Genomic DNA, 19,063 nt, shown 5'->3' on the forward strand with positions numbered 1-19,063 from the left:
AGGACCCAGGAGCTCCAGATTCAGGCCCTGGGTTTGCTATAAATACCCTGAGTGACCTTGAGCAAAATACTGTTGTTCTGTGCCTTGTTTTTTCCATCTGTAAAATGGCAGTAATGACAAATCCTGTGTTTTATTGCCAGCTCTTACATTATGCATACCTGCAGGGGAACTGCTCGCCGATTCTCCTCGTGGCTTGGTTCCTCACCTCTAAAAGAGGAATAATAAATACTTCCCTTGTCTACTTATTTTGATTACAATCTCTTCATGTATACATATACTTGAAGTACTGTGGGACTCTGCCGCACTGTGCCAACACCACATTTCCCTCCTCTCCACACACGGGACTGTTCCACCCTCAAATGTGGGTTTGCAGAGTGGCTTCGCGCTAAGTCCCCTCAGCACTCAGCTGCGGTGGCTTGACCTCTCAAGGAAAGCTGCTATATTAGTAACTAAACTGATCAGCTTCCATTAAAGCACATGAGAAGCACTCACAGAGCATACTGTGCGAGCTAAATTGCAGGGTAGCATCACTGCTGCAGTCAACAGCAAACAGCTAGGGGATAGAAATGTCTTGCATTCACACGGCTGTTTCTGCGGATGAACATCGAACCACTGCTGTACATCCAGCTCCAAAACTCTTGCTCAGCTAAACCAAACATCCATGACAGGCAGGCGTGCCATCTTGATCTAAAATCTTTGTATATATCTTACATGAAACAAGCAGCAAATTTTTACATTTGATACGTCAATTTAAATACCGAATATGTTCACATGACTAATGGAGAGGCAATTAGGATAAGCAGAGATATAAATGCCTACGATGAGCAATATTTTATCTTCATTACACAGGTGACCCGACACCATGGTGACACAGAAGATTTAATATAGTGCCCAGCTGAGGAAAGGAATTTTGCACAATATTAGCTGGCAAACCTGTTCCATTGTTTAAGTACCATAGGCATTATTAGTCCGTCACAAGCCTGGGGTAAGAGCTCATAGACTGTAACTCTTCCATCTACCTTTGAACAAGGTTGCCTGTCTAATTATGTATATGAAGCATGTCTGCCTGTAAACACCCAATTTTTGCAGCTAAATTTGGATTAAAAAATTCCTCCCGCCCCTCCAAGCAGACACAGCAGTGTTCACTGCCTACCCAGCTTGAAGTAAAACCCGACTCCACTTGGACTGATTGCATTTCAGTGGTGGGGAGGGGCACAGACACCTTTGCACGATCTGTTCTATCATTTTTCAGTGTACAGAAGAGCAGCTAAGTCAAGGCAAAGTTTGAGTGTACAGCAAAAGAGGACAGAGCCCACTTAGAGATGTGAATTTCTTTCTCTTCATAATTTAAGCATCCATTACTTAGGGTGTCTGCATCACCAATTTATCATTCATTTTGTAATTCATCTGCTGTTAAAATTCTGGTTAAGTTAGTTTGATCAATACGAAAGGACAGTTAGTTCAACTGCAGTTTTCCAGGAAGAGTACATAATGCAAACAGGTTGAACCCACAGAAAATAACAGTTCTCCTCTGCTTATATTTCCAACAGGTGTAGTTAGGTTGTAGCTCATCAAAACAAAGAAATTATGGGTAACTATGTCTAATTTTCTTTTAACAAAGTTGGAATACTAACAGCTGGTTAAGAAACCAAGGGATTGAATTTTAAAAATAGCGTAGGCGAGTCTCTCTCACATCTCCCTGCCTTGCAGCACCACCTACAGAGATGCTCTCCGAAAAACACCCACTGCCAAAATTCGGGAGATTCCCAGTGCATTGGCCAAACAAATCCTGGTTCAGTGGTTGACACACTCTGGAAACCACGAGTCTGATGGCCCTGAAGCCTGAAAATCTTCTGCTACAGGATTTAGGCAGGAATATGGTCCATTTTTCCAAGAGCCTCTCAATTCCCACACAGGAAATGCACGTCTAGCGATGATAGAGTTAACCCAGCCAATTGCTGATTTCTTCTTCAGAAACTTTCCTGCAGACAAACTTTTCTGGCAGCCAAGTGTCCCAACTGCAAAAGGATGGTGGGATTTTCCAGGGCAAAATGCACTTAATGGTCCATTAATCCTACGTTTGGCACAAGTCGATTGTTCAGGCTTCAAAAGACTGCAATATTTCACCTCCTCCATGTATCTACTCAATTACACAAGATAAAACGTCATGGGGATTGACCTTCATCTGATCACCGAAGCATAAGATCTATTTGCGCTTGATTTGGCCTGGGTAGCTGAACAGTGGTGATACAGGGACTGGACTGCAAGAAAGGAGTTTGTAAGCACAGTTTAAAAGCCAGCTTTTGAAATACGGCTCTGAACATTTTCCCATCAAAAAACAAAACGAAACAAAACAAAACAGCTTAGCTATTCGCCTCGAAATAGAATGTTCTTCTGAAATATGGAGGTTTTTTGTCTTCCTCCAGTAGCATGATCCAAATGTCACAGTAGTAACTGGAAAGTTCCCACCATTTCGGATCGGGCCGTGCCTGTGGGAGGCGGTGGGTGCAGGAATGTGTGAGCGCAGGCGCTACCACGATCACATTGCTCATTAAGAACAGAAAAGAACAGGCATTTAAAAAGCAGATAAGAGGGGAAAGGAAGACACAGGCTCCAAACCTATGGCCATGAGCTTTAGTACCAAGAAGCAAGAGCCAAAAATGTTAGCAGTATATGTTTAGAAATATATATTTAGGGATATGTTCTGTCTTCGGAGGGGAAAATATAATCCTTTTTAGGAACTGATTGACTGCTACCTTATAATGCCTTTGTTTGCCCTTCCCATGCCTGTAGCAAAGACATATCAGGACGTCATTCCTCTGATGGTTAAACATTTTCTTCTAATTTCCTGCCTACATTTATTCATTACCAGACAGAATAGATCTGCTATCTTTTCTCTGTTTAGAAAACCAGTTATCTTACAAAGTCATCAGGTTAGTCTAGCGCTATCCACCTTCAAGAAATGCATGTTGTATTTTAGCCCATTTCTATCTGCCGTCATGTCTGGTACTATTCTTTTCTTCTAAACTTATCCAAAAGTCTTGTATGTTACTTGGATCAGACTTCGTTTTTCCTGATTTTAAATACCGAAACAATTTTTCCTGCTCTCAGATTGCGCTGTATTGCTCCTGCAGTGATGCTGTTACACAGCCAAATATAATACGATAGGCCAGTGCTGTTAGATGTCTGGGCCAGAAATTAGAACATTTCAGTTGAAAGGGACCTGCTATGATGATACAATCCAAAATGTTTTTGCCTTACGATCTTTATGTTTTGTTCCACTTTTATGAGATACATGCATTAATTTCCTCTATGTACATTTCCACTATATATTACGCATTTGTGTCCTGCCTTTCCCCCTTTCATCACCTCTACCTCTTCTTCCTTTATCTCCTGGTATGTGTGCCTGAAGAATATTTTGCTATTTGTTTTAGTTTCCCTGGCAAGGCCTAACTCGGCTTTGCTTCTGGCACGTTTCCCTTTATGCCTACACTTCCCAACTTCTAAGACGTAGTTTTCTTTGATTAATCCTTTTCCCCATTCCTTCTACTCCCTTTGCTTATTCCTAATATCCACTTTGAAGTGGTTATTCACCATGCTAGGTCTGGACCCCTTCCTCACAGAGTTTTATCCCTCTGTGTACAAGGCCCAAATACTTTTTATACCCTCTGCTTAAATTCCAATCCTGCCCAACATTCAAACCTTCTTAAGCTGTCAAAAATCAGGAAGTAAAAGCCATTAATTGCTGGCACATTAAGTTTCCCGTTGGGTTCACATTTGCCATCCCACCCTGTCAGATACTCCAACTGCTTTTCTCTGTTCATGCGTCCAGATTGTGGGGAGATGGTGGCCGGCAGGAGAAATTCCTCTCAACCTACAGCCACAGCAGCAGTGCCAAGAGAAAGCTGGAACACCATGAGCTGAAACTCTTCTCAGAGAATTAAAAAATTGTTACAGTAGATTAAAAATTAGCATGAAGAAATGAAGTATATACATATATTTTTAAAGCCTCTGTCAGGCAGCCAAAATGAAAACAGGTTTCACCAGACCACAAAAAAATGAAACGTGTGTGTTAGTCCTTGTACGACTGGAGCTGACTTCTTTGCTAAATTCCAAATTCCGTGTCTCTCCCGCTGAGGGAGAAGGGCTGCTCAAGAAAACTCCCCAAATGCCTCACGATAGCGAAGGAATACTTTTTTCTATTTCTCACTGTACAAGTTTGCCCAGGCGGTTCAATAAAACAGGGTAACATTTCCAGAAAAAAATGTGGTTGTGATTATAGTCACTGTTCCTACTGTATGTGTAAATACCAGTTGTTTTGGGGGGTGTTTTTTGAGAATTCAAGGCAGGGGGTCTCCTGACGACCAGCGTGCAGCAGATGCCCTGGCCATGCCGGGCCGTGGCCACTGGTGTTCTCACAAGGGACATTTTGAATGTCCCTTGGGGTGTGGGTACAAGGTGCAGACCCCAAACCCCACCTCGTGTCACGTTGGCCACGTGCAGGGGGAGCCAGGCCAGCCCAACAGAGCAGCAGGGCAAAAAATCAGTGCAGTCTGACTTATTCAAAAGCCTCTTTCAGAAAGTCAAACCCAATTATGTCATTTTAAACAGTTTGTTCATTTTCAGGGAATATCCTGATTTTTGACTGGTTGAAGCCAGCAAAAAGACCTGTGGGGGGTTTGATTGTTTGTTTGTTTGTTTTTGAAAATAGAAAATTCACAGAATTTGGGGGGATTCAAAACAAAAGGAAAAGAGAACCCATCATACCAATGCAATACTACAGTATTTTGCTTTGAACGAACCTTATGCTTTTGAGGATGCTTCACAACAGTGAGAAGGAGCAGGTTAACTGAAAACGGTGTGAAAACGTCAGGGCTTCGCTGTATAAAGCCGTTTTGTCAATTTTCCTCGACAAAGAATGGCTGGGCTCCGGCCAGGGCGCCTGGGGCAGGTGTGGGGACAGGGAGGCTGCCGTGTCCCCAGGGCCCACACCTGCCTCTCGTTACGGGGAACCAACATAACGCCCTCCATAGCGCCGTGCTACGGCCAGGAGAGGGTTGGGGTCTGTCAGTCCTAAGGGGGTTTCGCAGCCGTTTGAGTTAAACGTGGGGTTTTGCTGCCCCCCGGCCCCAGGAGGGGCCGGAACGTTGGTGCAGCGGCCAGCGGGCCCGGGCGGAGCGGGGCGGGGGAAGGCGCCGAGCGATGCACAACGCGGAAGTGAGCGGGGCCGCGGCCGGCGCTGCGCTGGGATCCGGGGGTGATGGACGGGGCCGGCGGGCGGGGGGACCCGGCGCTGGCGGCCTCCGCCCGGGCCCTCTGAGCGCCCACCGGGAGCGGCCGCCGCCTCTGCCCGCGGGCGCCGGGCTGAGCTTGGGCCGAGGGCCCGGCAGCGAGGCGCGCAGCGGCCCCGGGGCGAGGGGCCCCGGGGCGATAGGCCATGGCCACCCGGCGTCTAACGGACGCGTTCTTGTTGTTGCGGAACAACGCGGTGCAGAGCCGGCAGCTGCTGGCCGAGCAAGTGAGTAGTTACGGCTCCTCCAGCCCTCTGAGTTCACGTAGCATGGCTGCTGCGGTGAGTCTCCTCCCTTCATCCTACCGTACCCGCCGGGCAGCCGCGCCGTGCCCGCCCCCCGGGCCTCCCGCCTTCCCCGAGTGCCCCCCCCGGTGTCCCCAGCTTCCCTTCTCCGGCCCCTCTCCTCAAACCCACCCCCCCCGGCCTCTGTTTTTGTCCCTCTTGCCTTCCCCCCCGCATTGGTCCCTTTTTCCTCCTCCTTCATGTAAAATGAGTAGAAGAGATCTGTCACTGTGCTGATCACGTCTCTGTTCACTTCATGAGTAATAAATACAGTTATTCTAATAACCTCACGTTAGCATTGATATGAGGGGGTTTTGTCCGTTGTACTTTTTGATGCTTCCTTTCCCCAAAGAGAAATACCTGAGTTATTTCCTAGGGCAGAACTCTTCTATTCGCTTAAGTGTGGGCACTGTTAAATAATCTCGTATAGATTATTCTCATTGCTTGAATTTTTCCATAGTTTGATGTCCATTGCCCTTTATATTTTCTTTCTTCTAAATACAAATAATACCGAAAGTCATCTGTAAGAGAGGGGAGTCGGTAGATTTAGTGTAAGTCACCATTGCAGAAACTTCAAAAAGCCATTTGTTCAGAGGCAGTTTATGCAGCTTCTTCTAAGTTTGTCGCTAGTCAGGCTGTGCCGGGCAGCTCAGTTCTACTGAGGTTTTTCCTGTTCAAGCTTATCATTTATTTATAACAGGCGCCAGTGAATATCTTCTGGCAGCCTGATCATTTTAAATTGCTTTGCGTTAATGCATTTTTGCTAGGAAAAACAGTGCTTAGTGCTTATTTCATCTGATGAGTTGCTGTTGAATTGTCTTTGTCCCTTGTTAACTTTATTACATCTGTGTCTGACAAGCTACGTCTTAAATTGCATTTGTAGAACAGGAAATGTCAATAGTAATGTGTATGGTACAGGTTTAATTTTGCACTGCCTTTAGTTCTTGCTAACATGGGTTTTTTTGCCAATATCCATATAACTTTATTTCAGATCCTTGGATTTTTTAAAATATCACATAGGAAAGTTAGTGGTAGCTTAAACCCACAGGCTACTGAGCAATGAAACTACACTTTTACTCAACAGTGAGTGCAATAACACTTAGCACTTGCCAAAATATTTATTTACAGTGTTAACATTAATTGAAGCTATTGGTTAGGGTGCTCATTCAAGTGCATTCAAAGCCAACAGTGACTGTGCACTTGTAGTAACTACAGAACTCTCAGGTGCCTACCAGGTCCAAAGCTGAGCCATGGACTCACTTCATCCACTGAACTGTGTTAGCAAGAAGTGTGAGGACAGTAGTATGAGCCATTTTCATTTTGTGTGTCAAAGATGCCTGTCCCTAGCAGAGCTGCAGCGAATTCCCTTTTCTGTGGGTGCTGTCCCCAGAGCAGCGCTGCTGTGTGCCAGCAGGGCAGTGCTGCAAACTCTAACTCTACTTTGGTTTAACCTTAGTTGACTCTCCAGGCTTCTGCCAAAGAAATCCTCTACTGTGAGAGCTCTCTGTCAAAAATTGCGTTCTGCCCTGTAAGATGTGTTCTCATGTGGACACTCGACCATTCCTTAAACACAGATAATCAAAGCAGCATTCTTAACAACGTAGTCCTATTTCACAAGCTTGGTATAGGATAAGAGATTGTTAGATGAAGTGTGGTGCTTTGTTAAACCACAAGTATTTCGTCCTTGGTTTAGCTCTGACATGCCTGATTTCTTAATCTTCCAGTGATACATCCTGTTGCTCACACATACCCTCTACAGTACAAAGACTGACAAATAGAGAAGGTGCAGGTGTATTTTTTCAGATGTAGGTAGAATTGATGTTAGCTGAAAACTGGAGCGTAATTAAACTGCGTACATAAGTGAGTGTATGCTACATCTGCTTTTGCTTTTTGTCTCTACTGTCTGTTTTATCGTGTGATAACTGGAGTGCTTGTCAATCCATGTCTTACAAAAGCTTGGATGTGCATCTCCCAATTGTAATTAAACCTTTGAACTCACCAGTGGGTGCTGAATACTGCAGTCACATTGCCCTTGCTGTCACACTTCAATATATTCTATTGCAGCTTTTCTACCTGAGATTTTAGTAACTAGAAACTTCACTGTGTGGTTACTTTGGAAAACGAGCCAGGCTTTTAACTTGATCTCTTATGTTCTGTTTACCAAGCAACTGAAATATTCTTTTAAAGTTTGTGCATCAAGCAATATGCTGACTTCAAAAGTACAATATCATGCTGTATTTATTGAATAGCCGTGTTTTAAAAGCCAGTTTTTGTTCTTGGTAAACCATTACGATTAAAAGTAAATTAGTATTTTCTCAACTGACCATACCCTATATCTGCCCTATGTCTTTTTTGTGTTTTTTCCATTTTATCTTTTGCTGTCTCTAACTGGATGGGGCCAATGGGATCCACAAATCACTTCAGGAGCTGGATGAGGTATTGTATTTCACATTTTCTTCTGCCATGGTGCATCAGGTGTTCATCATTGAGCTAAAATGTTCCTTTCTTTTTTTTTTTCGGCTAGTTTATTACATTTCTTTATATAGAATGAGGTGCCTCTGTGTGCAGTTGGACAAGGCTGCATAGAGAAGACAAGGATTTAGTGATGTAAAGTTACATTGTTAATAGATATATAAACTAGTCTGACTTATTGCATACATATGGGATATAGAGACTCTGTACAGTGAAGCTATTCACTGTTTTGTATGTTCTGCATAAGTTGTACAACCAAATAGCTGAAGCAGCAGGCATGTGTCATTGTGATATAGGGAGGTGTGGATTGGTCACTGCCTTGGCTGCTTTCGTTTAGCAACTTTTAATTTCCATTAAATGAATTCAACAATTTTAGTTGCACATCTGTTTGCAAGAGTGTTCCTCAGCTGCCTAGGAGCTGAGTGTCTGCCTAATACAATGTTGTTTGAGAACAGTCATGGGTTACTATTTGTATTTCTTCAAGATAAAATAAACACTTCTATTTGGGAGATATTATCAAATGAGATTTTCAAATTTACCTGGCCAGATATAAACCCTACTATGTTACTGATTTGGGATCCCTTGGCTGTGAATCATTGTCCAATGTGACATGTACCAATAGGAGAATTCCTTGAATTCTTACTGCAGGACCATATGTTCTCCTTGGAACTCTCCTAAGAATTGATTCCAAGAGTACATTTCATCTTGCAGATCCTGTAGGAAGCAGGAGCATTTAGCTCATTAGCATATAGCTACAAAGGAAGAGATGTGGAGCTTGATCACACCTTCATTGTGTGCAAACACTTTTTTTTTGAGGTTAATTTTTATGGCAAGACATGCGTGTGCGCTTTCCTTATATCCAAGGATTTGGAGCCAATTTGAATAAAATTAATTTGCTGTCTTTTTTTGTTTTCTGTAGCTTGCAGATGATCGTATGGCACTGGTGTCGGGAATAAGTTTAGATCCCGAAGCAGCAATTGGAGTAACAAAACGCTTACCTCCCAAATGGGTTGATGGAGCAGACGAAGTAAGTTGTGTGGCAAATCCAACACGGAGTTGGATTTCTCATGCGGGAATTTATTAGTGTTGTCAGGTACATTGTCAGGGCTCTGTTTTATCACAGAAGTAGTATTAGAAGAAAAAAATGAATGTTTTCTAAATTGACAACCTTGTTTAGAGGAGAGTATCAGGCAAGCTGTGACTCATATTGAAGGATATATTGCAGGTGAAATAAAGGGAGATTATCTAGGGCCAGAAATTCCAGAAGACTGGGTTTGCATCATCAGTGGGAGCCCAGTATTAACGGTACACTGGGACCATTAGGACAGACATGCTATTGCTGAGCATTTAGACTTGAGGCTGCAGAAAGGTCCTGAAGCAAACCAAAGGTGTTTTCAGTTTGAAACGGAGAAGGAAGGGTACAAAAAAAATAGCACTTCTGTTTGAACCCTTTGAGGGTTCCAGTTGAATAGACCCTAAAATGGTGAAAACAAAAAGTGTTGGTATGTTCTAGCAGGAGAATTTTTCCTGCCTATGCAGTATTGATGCCTTTCAAGTTATGGAAGTATTTGGACAATACAAGGGAATCATTCTGGAGGAATCCCGTTAAAAACCTTTTCCAGTATTTGGAGCATGAAGCTATTCTTGACTTTCAGAAAATCCTTCTAAAATGTACTCTCAGAGCACATGGTGGCCCATCAGTTTGTGCTTATAGAACCTGTTGTGCAGAAAGGCGATCGGTCTCCTTTTTCTATGGTAATAATCATCCTTACAGATTTACTTTTAATGACTTGTTTGAATGCATGTCATTTAACTTTTACAGTTAAGTTCAGGCTATCCAATGTTTGACAGAGTTGAAGGTGTGACCTGAATTTTCCTTTATATTTTTGGAAGTTGGCTAGACTTTCTTACTATGATATTAAGTTGGCATAATATTATCATTATATAATTGACGAAGCATATTTGAAAACAGTAGATTTGCCTAAGACTAACAAGAGTAGATTTAAAAAATAGTAAATTCAAACTATATGAGAGTACTCAGTTAATACCTAGCTCCTGGTATTTTTTTTAAATTATCTTTGGTGTGCTCTGTGTTATACAGTTTTCTTTCAATTATTTTCATCTAGCATTTTCCAGAACCTTTTCCTCTGAAACATCAGTCACTTCCCTTTCTTCGTTGGGCTTTCTGTTTTAGATTCAGTATGATATTGCCAGGGTTAAACAGAAGATGAAAGAATTAGCCAGTCTTCATGATAAACATCTAAACAGACCAACGCTGGATGACAGCAGTGAAGAAGAACGGGCAATAGAAATAACAACCCAAGAGATCACACAGGTACAGACTGCTTTCAGTTCTCAGCCTGCAGTTTGACGTATGTATAACGCATCGTGGTGAGGCAGGGCGTTCCTTTGAGCACAGCTTTTCTCTTGCGTTCAGTCTTGAAATGAGCCAGGAGTCCTGGGCTCTGTGCTCAGTGCTGCGCTCACTGTCTACCTGCTTTAGCAGGTGAGTTGGACAAGATGATCTCCAGAGGTCACTTCCAACCTCAACCAGTCTGTGATTCTGTCTCAGTGAACATCTCAAGAAGTTACTTAACCTCCCTGTTCTTTTACTTACCTTTTGCTTTCCTACTTGGAAAAGGATTGGGAGAGTTAATAAAAATAATTTACAAGTGTCTCGGAGAAATACAAATACATTTTCTAAGGCTTCCAGTCCAAGCAGTTATAATGAAACAAGTGTCTTTGGCCAGCAGTAGTCGTGTTACTCTGCTATGCTGGTAGCTTTTTGTTCATTCATCTGTGTTTCCAGACCTTTCTCAACGCTGCTTTGGGCAATAAGGAATTCATTTATAAAATCTAGAAATCAAAATATTAGTTCCATTTGGAGCTTCTGCAATGTGATATTTCAAGTGTGTGTTGCTGTATTTTTTTTTACTAATGAAATTGTTCTCTCAGTTATTTCACAGATGTCAGAGAGCAGTCCAGGTCTTGCAGAGCAGGTCACGTAGTTGTACAGAACAAGAAGCTCGTGTTCTCAGGAATGTAGTGTCTTCCTTAGCACAGTCCCTTCAGGATCTATCCACCAACTTTAGGCACGCACAGTCTGACTATCTCAAACGTAAGCATAAGAGATACAGTAATACACGGGCTCCTGCGGAAAGCGCTAATTAAGTGCCCTTATTTTCTTGGTTGGGAAAACTGAAGCGCAGAAAGGTCAAGTGATGCACACAGGAACACCAGGAGTATAGCGGAGTGGAGGTTAGAATTTGGGTGTTTCTGGTTTACAACCCATGTTCAAACTGGTTTACTCTGCCTCTCTATTTCACGTTGCTAAAGAGAAATGTCATGGTTAAATGTATCAATGAAACCAGTGCATTTCATCCATCCACATTTTTAATGCATAATTGCTTCTCAAGCTGTGGTCTTCAAAGCTGCTTCTGTTACACTGGTTGAAGCAGCCGCTGGTCCTCAGACATGATACCTGCTGTTGACTGATACTCTGTGATAGATTAAAAAGTCCTCTGTGATAAAATTTGGCATCTGTAAATAGATCAGAAATGGAGTATCTTCTGTTTAAAAATATAAAATTGTGTGCAGTGCTCTTTTCAGTTAAGTAAGATTAAAATTAGCTTGTAAAAAACCCCACAAAAACTTGGTCTTCAAATTTAATACTAATATAATATTTCTTTTTCTTGTGGTATAAATTTCACAGGTGGAACTTAATATCACAGTTCAGACAAGGGATGTTCCTAAGGGAATTTGTTAGAAAATAGCCTAGAATCATTGCACTTTAATGCTTTTAACTTACCTTTTTGTTTTTTTAACTTTGTGGAACATAATCACTTAACAAGTTCAACTCTGATTAAATCAGGGATTTTATGTTTTGCTAAATAGCCTTTGACAATTAAAACTTAGATACTGCTATTTGTCGTTTATTAGCCAGATTTTTTTCTTGTGCTTTTCTGTTTGGTGCTTCAGACTTTACTTTGACTCTGATTTCAGTCTGCATAAATATACTCAAACGTAGTTTGTCTTTTACAGGCATGAAAAACAGAGAAGAAAGATCCAAACACTTCTTCGACACCTCAGTCCCACTGATGGATGATGGGGAGGACGATACACTTTATGACAGAGTAAGTTAAGATGTTATTACCCAAATTCAATACGAAGAAACTTTTTAATGTACCTTTAATTTCAGTATGAAAATATCAGAATGGTTTGCCATGAGGACCAAGCTACGTGGAAGTTCTGTTTCTGCAGATTTGTGATACATTTTCCTAACTGGTATTGCTGTTGTGATGTGAAGATAATTGTGCCACGACTGACCAGGACTAGGTCTGTAAATACAGTTCTGTTCTTTGTCACACCAGCTTTCTGGGTAGATGCAAGAGTAATTGTTAGAAAATTCTAAAAGGACTATTGTGTTATGAAATCTTATAATGCTTATAATTATTTCTAGTGTTTTCACACTGTTCAACACCTAAATACTTTATTTCAACAGGGTTTTACAGATGACCAGCTGGCATTGGTGGAGCAAAACACATTAATGGTAGAAGAGCGGGAACGGGAAATCCGTCAGATTGTACAGTCAATCTCCGACCTCAATGAAATATTTAGAGACTTAGGAGCGATGATAGTAGAACAGGTACGTTGGCATCACAGTGTTAGTAAGAAATAGCAGATTCCACGTAGTTTTAAGGCTTCAAAACTCCTCATGTTGTAACATCCTGTATTCATGTGCTTCTTGCTTTTCCGAACTTAACCTCTTCAGCTTAGGGTCTCCTCTGCTTGAAATCTGCCACATAATGAGTTGATGGGGGAAAAAAAATCAACTGGTTATGGGTTTTGGACTAAAAATAAAAAAATAAATTGATTAATTTAAAAAAAAAAAAAATATCCCAGAGTTCTGCTGATCACCTGACCTGGAAGTGAGGTGATTATTAAGGGCTGTGGTGTGAGATGGTGGCAGAGCTGCTACTCAGTCATTGAGCAAGGAGGTCTTTTAATGCAGTCCCAACTAGTTCTCCTGTAAAAGTTCATAATCTACATAGCTCATTTGTTGTTTGTTGCGAACATTATTAATTACTCTATTCCTCATAATAGTAATTGCTTTGTGAAGTTCATTTAGGTTCAGTTTGGTGCTCATTCTCTCAATTTTATTTAGGGAACAGTTCTAGATAGAATTGACTACAATGTCGAACAGTCGTGTATGAAAACTGAAGAGGGTCTAAAACAGCTACATAAGGTAAGCCGATGGAACACTTAAGATGCTTTGCATATCTAATGATCTTTTATAATTTAATAGCTGTGAGGTTATTCAGTCATCTTTCAGTTGACACTGTCCCTTTTAGAAATGATTGCTGTACAGTGTAAAATGTCCAGCTGTACTGTAGTAGGTACTTCGCATGTATCTTCTGTTAATGTCCTGCTTGATGCCTAATGGTAATTTCTTAAACAACTTTCTGGGTATCCAAGTAATGGGCTTTGATCTTTATATTGCCAACCTGGTGGGACCGATCTGTGATTTCTTCTCTGTTTTGAGAGACCAGCACTTGTGAAATAGGAGTGGCTGTTGGGTACTTCATATATATTTCAGTCAGTTGAAATACGCTAGTTTGAAAACATTATCTCAATAGTGCAAACAGGAAGAACAATTTTGAATGTTTTCTCTGACCATCTGACACTTGTTAGAAGTTCGGCCCAACCTTATGCTTTCCATGTGAAGCTTTTTCTATAGGCATCTGAAAAGCTTGAATTGGCAGCAGAACAGAGTTTTGTGGTTTTTTTGTTTTGATTTTAAGCTGAGTTCTGACTTGTCAGCTCAGTTCAGTCTTTCTGTTGCTGGAAATAAAGTAGAGTGAGAGACTTATGCAAAAGCCCCTAGGTAAAACATTCTGGTTTGGAAACATGGACATCTTATTACTACACACTCATTTTGTATTATAGTAGACTTCTAATACAGACAGCAAAAAAGTGCCATTTGAGGAAAAGCAAAGTAAATTGGTTACAGGTTTATTCTTGTTATACATAAAAGTAAATTGGGGATCGCTAAAGTAAGGCCTTGACTGTTGCTGAACAAGGCTTAAAGTAATTAAAAGCAATTTGCACAAACTGAACTGGAAATAAATGAATTGGTTGGAATGGACACTATTTCTAGTCTGGTGGTAGTTAACAAATTGTCAGCGAATCCCTGTTTGGCTTGCTGACTAAATGATGGATTTTTGATGCAATACATACCTGGTTTTAGTGCAGCATAGGAATTTTTTCACCTGTCATGGAAGGTACACGCACAGGTCTGCATAGTTGTATCGAAGACACATACCCTGTTGTTTCTCATACTGTTGGTAACTTTATTTTGATTTAATATCTATAGTTTCAGTTTTCTGTTTTACTTGGCATAATTATTATTACCCACTGAGACAGCACTTTCACAGGAATTGCGTTAATTCACTGCAGCAGTCTGGTGGTGTGAATCACTGGTTACCAATTCCTGCTTCACATGAAAATTGGCAGCAGTTGTGATACTTTGTCAGGCTTTGATACCTAAAGCCTAATTAAGTAAATAATCACAGTGGTTGCATGTTACATAGCTTCAGGTTAAAAAACACCTCTTTAGCAGATCTGATAATGAATAATTACTTTCCAGGGACTATAAAGGAGAAAAATTAATATCTTTTGCCCTTTAAATTTTGAAGGTTTATTAATTTAAAAAGCAAGTTTTGTTTTGTTTAGCTTCTATTAGCAGACTTTCCTTTGGCTTTTGGAGAGTTTTTTCTCCACATTGCTTCCTTTTAATTCCTTTGGGAAAAAGAGGGAAGGAATGAGAAAATGTAGTTAGAAGAGAGAAGGAATAAAGCAGAAAACTGAGAACAAAACAAAAAAGCAACTTTTTTGTTCTAACTGAAATAAAATGAAAAGGCACAACTGAATCGGGTACAACAAAAGTGCCTATTAAAAAATGACTTTGAATTTTAGTGTTCTTCACATATAATGCAGGAATATTATATCAGCTCCTTGATACAGATGAACGTCACTTGAGTGTACACTGCCCTTCACTGAAGCCTGCAGTGCAGACCAGAGTTATTTTGTGGGAGTTCCTTGCCATATACATTGTATGCAATGTCAGCTTAGCTAAGAACAGTTGTGAGATACATGTACTTCACTTGCACCAAGCAACAGTCTGCACTTGAACTGCACAGAAATCTAACTATTAACTCTTTCTTTTATGTTCCTATAGGCAGAGCAATATCAAAAGAAGAATCGGAAGATGCTTGTTATTTTAATTTTGTTTGTTATAGTAATTGTCCTTATTGTTGTTCTTATTGGTGTAAAGTCACACTAGGTTTCACTTCAGTTTCTGATTTTTGGAGCTGATGTGAACTTTTTCCCCCGTGTGAATGGATGGACCTGCACTCCAGAAAACTGCATTGAATGTATCAGCCCTTGTGGTGCCAAGTCTGTGCAATGTTTCTGTAGAATTCTTCAAAGTACTAGTTTGGTGATCTGTGAGGTGTTTGTAAAGATAACATGGGAAATGTCAGGAAATTTGCCCCCACACAAATAATTTGGCACTCTATGCAGAGGTATTTGGAAACACAAAATTACAAAATTGAAGTTTACCACTTAGCACAGTAATTAGTGTTACTGTGAACAAAAATGTGTTGTCTTCTGTATTCTTATGTTACAGTTGTTACAGGCTTCAGATTTAAATCATGTTACTGAGTCATGGGACTAGATAACAGAAATGCATCATGATGCAAAATATGAGGCACAAAAATGTTTGACTTCGTCTCCTTTCTTCCAGACTCAAAAATTCCAAAGAACGGGATAGAGAGCTAAAAACGAAAGCTTTTTGCAGCCAGAATGTAATCCAACCCCTGTGATCTTAATTTAGATACTGCACCATTACTAAGAATCAGAGTAGTACTTGATCTTGTAAATAACAAGATTTAATCGCTGGCCTAATTTAACACATTTCGTTAATTAAAGAATGTTCTGAGTGTGAGTAATCATGTTTCTGCTCACTGGAATGATCACTTTTTTTTTCATGCACCATTTTTTTAGTTAAAGTCCAAGCATTACAGTAAAGCAGTAGTGAAGTTAAACTTAAACCAGAGATTCTCCTTTTGGCTTTCTGCTCCGGCTGACCTACTACAGTAGGTCTCGGGTGTTTCATACTTTAGTTGTTGTATAAACTGTTTATTTTTGTATAAGAAGTGACTTCACTCCCATATATATTACACCCATTTTCCCTGACGGAAGATTTCATTATTTCCCCCAAATGCCTGCCTGGAAGAGGATGTGTTTGTGGTGTTTAGGATGTGTTTGTGCTCTTTTACTGACTCGGAGACATGTCATGCAAATGATGTTACCAGGCCTGCAGTAGAGAATCTGGGGCTGTTCTCACGATTGTTCTCAGTGGAAAACTTTGCTGTAGGTTATAGAAGAGACATCTAACACAACACTCACAGTTTAACTCAGGCCTGAAGTGGTGTGCAATTGTAGAGGGCTTGCTTTAATATTTTAATATGGCTTTTCTGTATGGATTTTTTTTTTTTCCCCAAAGGACTATAATTTATTTCCTTCATTTTCTGATGGATACAGCGCTCCCCAGGAACTTGCAGAGATGCTCTGCTCAAAGTCCCTAAAGTACAGCTTCATAATATTATGATATTAATGTTGCATATGTTGCCTGCCCTGAGTTTCTCTTTACAATGTACTACGGATGAGTTAAGATGTGGCTTTAAACTGACTTGGTGCAGGAACAGACCTGAAAGCTCAGACTACAAAGATGTGAAAGCCTTGGCTCTTTGTGGCTCATTGTGAAAAGCTTTGTACCACTCCTGTGACCTCCAGACAGAGGGGATGGTGAACTTCCAAACCTGCTGGTTCAAACCCTTGATTAAATTCATGATGGAAATTGGAAAAAAGAATGATGTTTGTAGGTGGGTGTGCAGCTCCCCTGTTCTGGTAATAGATCTTTTCAATGATTGTGAGTGTAACTACTGTCTCCCTAGTGTGCTGTCTGCATCGGTTGGTGTGAAGCAGCATATTGCTATAATTTAATATACTGTATTTGCAACTTTCTCTCTAACATGAGATGGTGTTATTTATTTCTGTCTTGGTGCTTTTGACATTTTACCATGGCTAATGAATTCAAAGAAGTAATAAATCACTTCCAACCTAATTGGTCAATTGCTCTTTTTTAAGTATAAACTGAACCATAATGTGTCTCTATATAGTCTTTGTAATTAAATGAAAGCAGCAGTGACATGAAATATCTTGGGGGGGGAAAAAAAAGTGTAACTTTCTGTAGCACAATGTAAGTTAAGTTGCTTTATCAGGAGTAACTCCCCCCCAGCTGTCACTGAAATGCCTGTGGTACCTTGACTGCACTGAGGTAAATGGCTGTGTATTTTCTCTTCAAATTCTGTACAAGGAAATGCATTTTTAATATGCATTGGGCAAGGGGTTCAATTCAGATGTCGACTGTCCTGTGTAACTTGAGCTATAATTTAATGAATCTGATCATATCCAGGAGAAGAAAAAACAAACCCCACAGCCTTCCAGGCTTCTAAATCATTTTGAATGTCTCTCCACATGGAGTATTACAGAACAGGTACCATCTGTGCCATGGGGCAGTGGAAGCCCAAAAAAGCCGCTACAGCTGAGGAGTAAGGTGGCTTGAACAGTGGCTGATAGAGCAGCAAGAGCTGCGTGAACCTCATCCCTGTGTGTGTCCAGCTGCAATCGCCTCTGTGCTGTGGGGCAAGCTGACACTGTGCACCCGGGCTGCTCCGCTGTGGCTGGATTCTTCTTCTCGGCTTGTATCGAACCTCCGATCCCTTACAAAGTGCCGTGGGAAGCTGCAAGACTGGAGCAGAGCAGCAGCGCTGGAGCTCCGCACCTTGCAGGAACATCCTGTAAAGCTCTGGCTTTGTACAGAATTTCTCCATTAAAATGCACGCGAGTGTGCGAAAATGAGCTGCTGCTCCCTGTTAACAGAAGTTGATAGCGATACGTGAAAAAAGACTGTATTAAAAGCACTGTAATAGCAAATTGATTTCTACTGCAAGTCTCCCGTAGAAACTGAAAAGTAAAATGGAAGAGTTAGTATTTTGCTTGGTGATTTTTGGAATGTGCTGGAAGTTTGAATTAATATAATTCATGCAGTGTTCACTGAGGCTGTGTCGATTCAATTGATTTAGGGTTTGCTTCTGTGAAACACCAATCACAACACAAAGGAGCCTTATCTCCTTTGATTAAACCCTTGGAAACTTTGGTTTGGGTACGGCCTTGTGAATTGTATCTTGGACAGGTGGCAGTGAAACTGATTTTGTTGGGAAAAAAAAAGAAAGTATATTTACTATATCTCAAAACAAACAAAAATCCCCCAAAACAAAAACAAACCAAAAAACCCCAGCAACAACAAAATCCACCACCAAATCCAGGAGCCTTCCTAGATGAAATTCATTGAAACAAGGAATCCATTCTGATTTGATGAGGATAAACATACAAATCTGTTAAAGCTGACATTTGAAAAACATTGTTTTCTTTTAGTGAATTCCCAGGCTTGAGGAAATAAGCTTAGAGCCTGAAACACAGGAGGTTCCACTTAAATTTGAGAAGAAACTTCTTCCTGGTGAGGGCATCAGAGCCTGGCCCAGGCTGCCCAGGGAGGTTGTGGAGTCTCCTTCTCTGCAGACATTCAAACCCGCCTGGACACCTTCCTGTGGAACCTCAGCTGGGTGTTCCTGCTCCATGGGGGGATTGCACTGGATGAGCTTTCCAGGTCCCTTCAACCCCTGGCATTCTGGGATTCTGTGATGCGGACGAGCCGCACACCGGCCCAGGCTGCAGCACCGACGGCGCGGGGCCCGTGTCGGGGCTGTGGAGGCCGCAGCCCCGGGAAAACGTTTCACAAGGGGACAGGATCGACCCCGGCCGGGCCTGCGCCCTCCGCCTCATCCGGGTCCCGGGTCCCGCGCCCCGCCCGGGCCGCTGCCCGCCTGCCGT

The 19,063-nt window shown here is 41.4% G+C and overlaps 1 protein-coding gene across 4 annotated transcripts; it reads left to right on the plus strand.

Moving 5' to 3' along the window:
• Positions 1–5,231: 5,231 nt before the first annotated feature.
• On the plus strand, positions 5,232–17,234 carry STX16 (syntaxin 16). Of its 4 annotated transcripts, none has more exons than XM_071815502.1 (9): positions 5,232–5,572; positions 8,000–8,011; positions 8,967–9,074; positions 10,242–10,382; positions 11,003–11,165; positions 12,089–12,180; positions 12,549–12,692; positions 13,212–13,292; positions 15,285–17,234. In XM_071815502.1, the coding sequence occupies exons 1-9, from the start codon at positions 5,438–5,440 to the stop codon at positions 15,387–15,389; spliced, it is 981 nt and encodes a 326-aa protein (XP_071671603.1). In that variant the 5' UTR covers positions 5,232–5,437; the 3' UTR covers positions 15,390–17,234. The 4 variants fall into 4 exon arrangements, with proteins under 4 accessions (XP_071671603.1, XP_071671604.1, XP_071671605.1 ...); XM_071815504.1 differs by having other exon boundaries at positions 5,233–5,518; positions 7,967–8,011; XM_071815503.1 differs by lacking the exon at positions 8,000–8,011.
• Positions 17,235–19,063: the final 1,829 nt, after the last annotated feature.

The sequence above is a fragment of the Patagioenas fasciata genome, chromosome 16 (assembly GCF_037038585.1).
Source record: "Patagioenas fasciata isolate bPatFas1 chromosome 16, bPatFas1.hap1, whole genome shotgun sequence".
Taxonomy (NCBI): Eukaryota; Metazoa; Chordata; class Aves; order Columbiformes; family Columbidae; genus Patagioenas; species Patagioenas fasciata.

Bases quoted from the DNA above. Each gene is read 5' to 3' on its own strand.
- STX16 (XM_071815502.1), top strand. From the start codon at position 5,438: ATGGCCACCCGGCGTCTAACGGACGCGTTCTTGTTGTTGCGGAACAAC. The intron at 11,166-12,088 runs GTAAGCATAAGA...TGTCTTTTACAG, and splicing joins ACAGTCTGACTATCTCAAAC to GCATGAAAAACAGAGAAGAA. The intron at 12,181-12,548 runs GTAAGTTAAGAT...TTATTTCAACAG, and splicing joins ACGATACACTTTATGACAGA to GGTTTTACAGATGACCAGCT.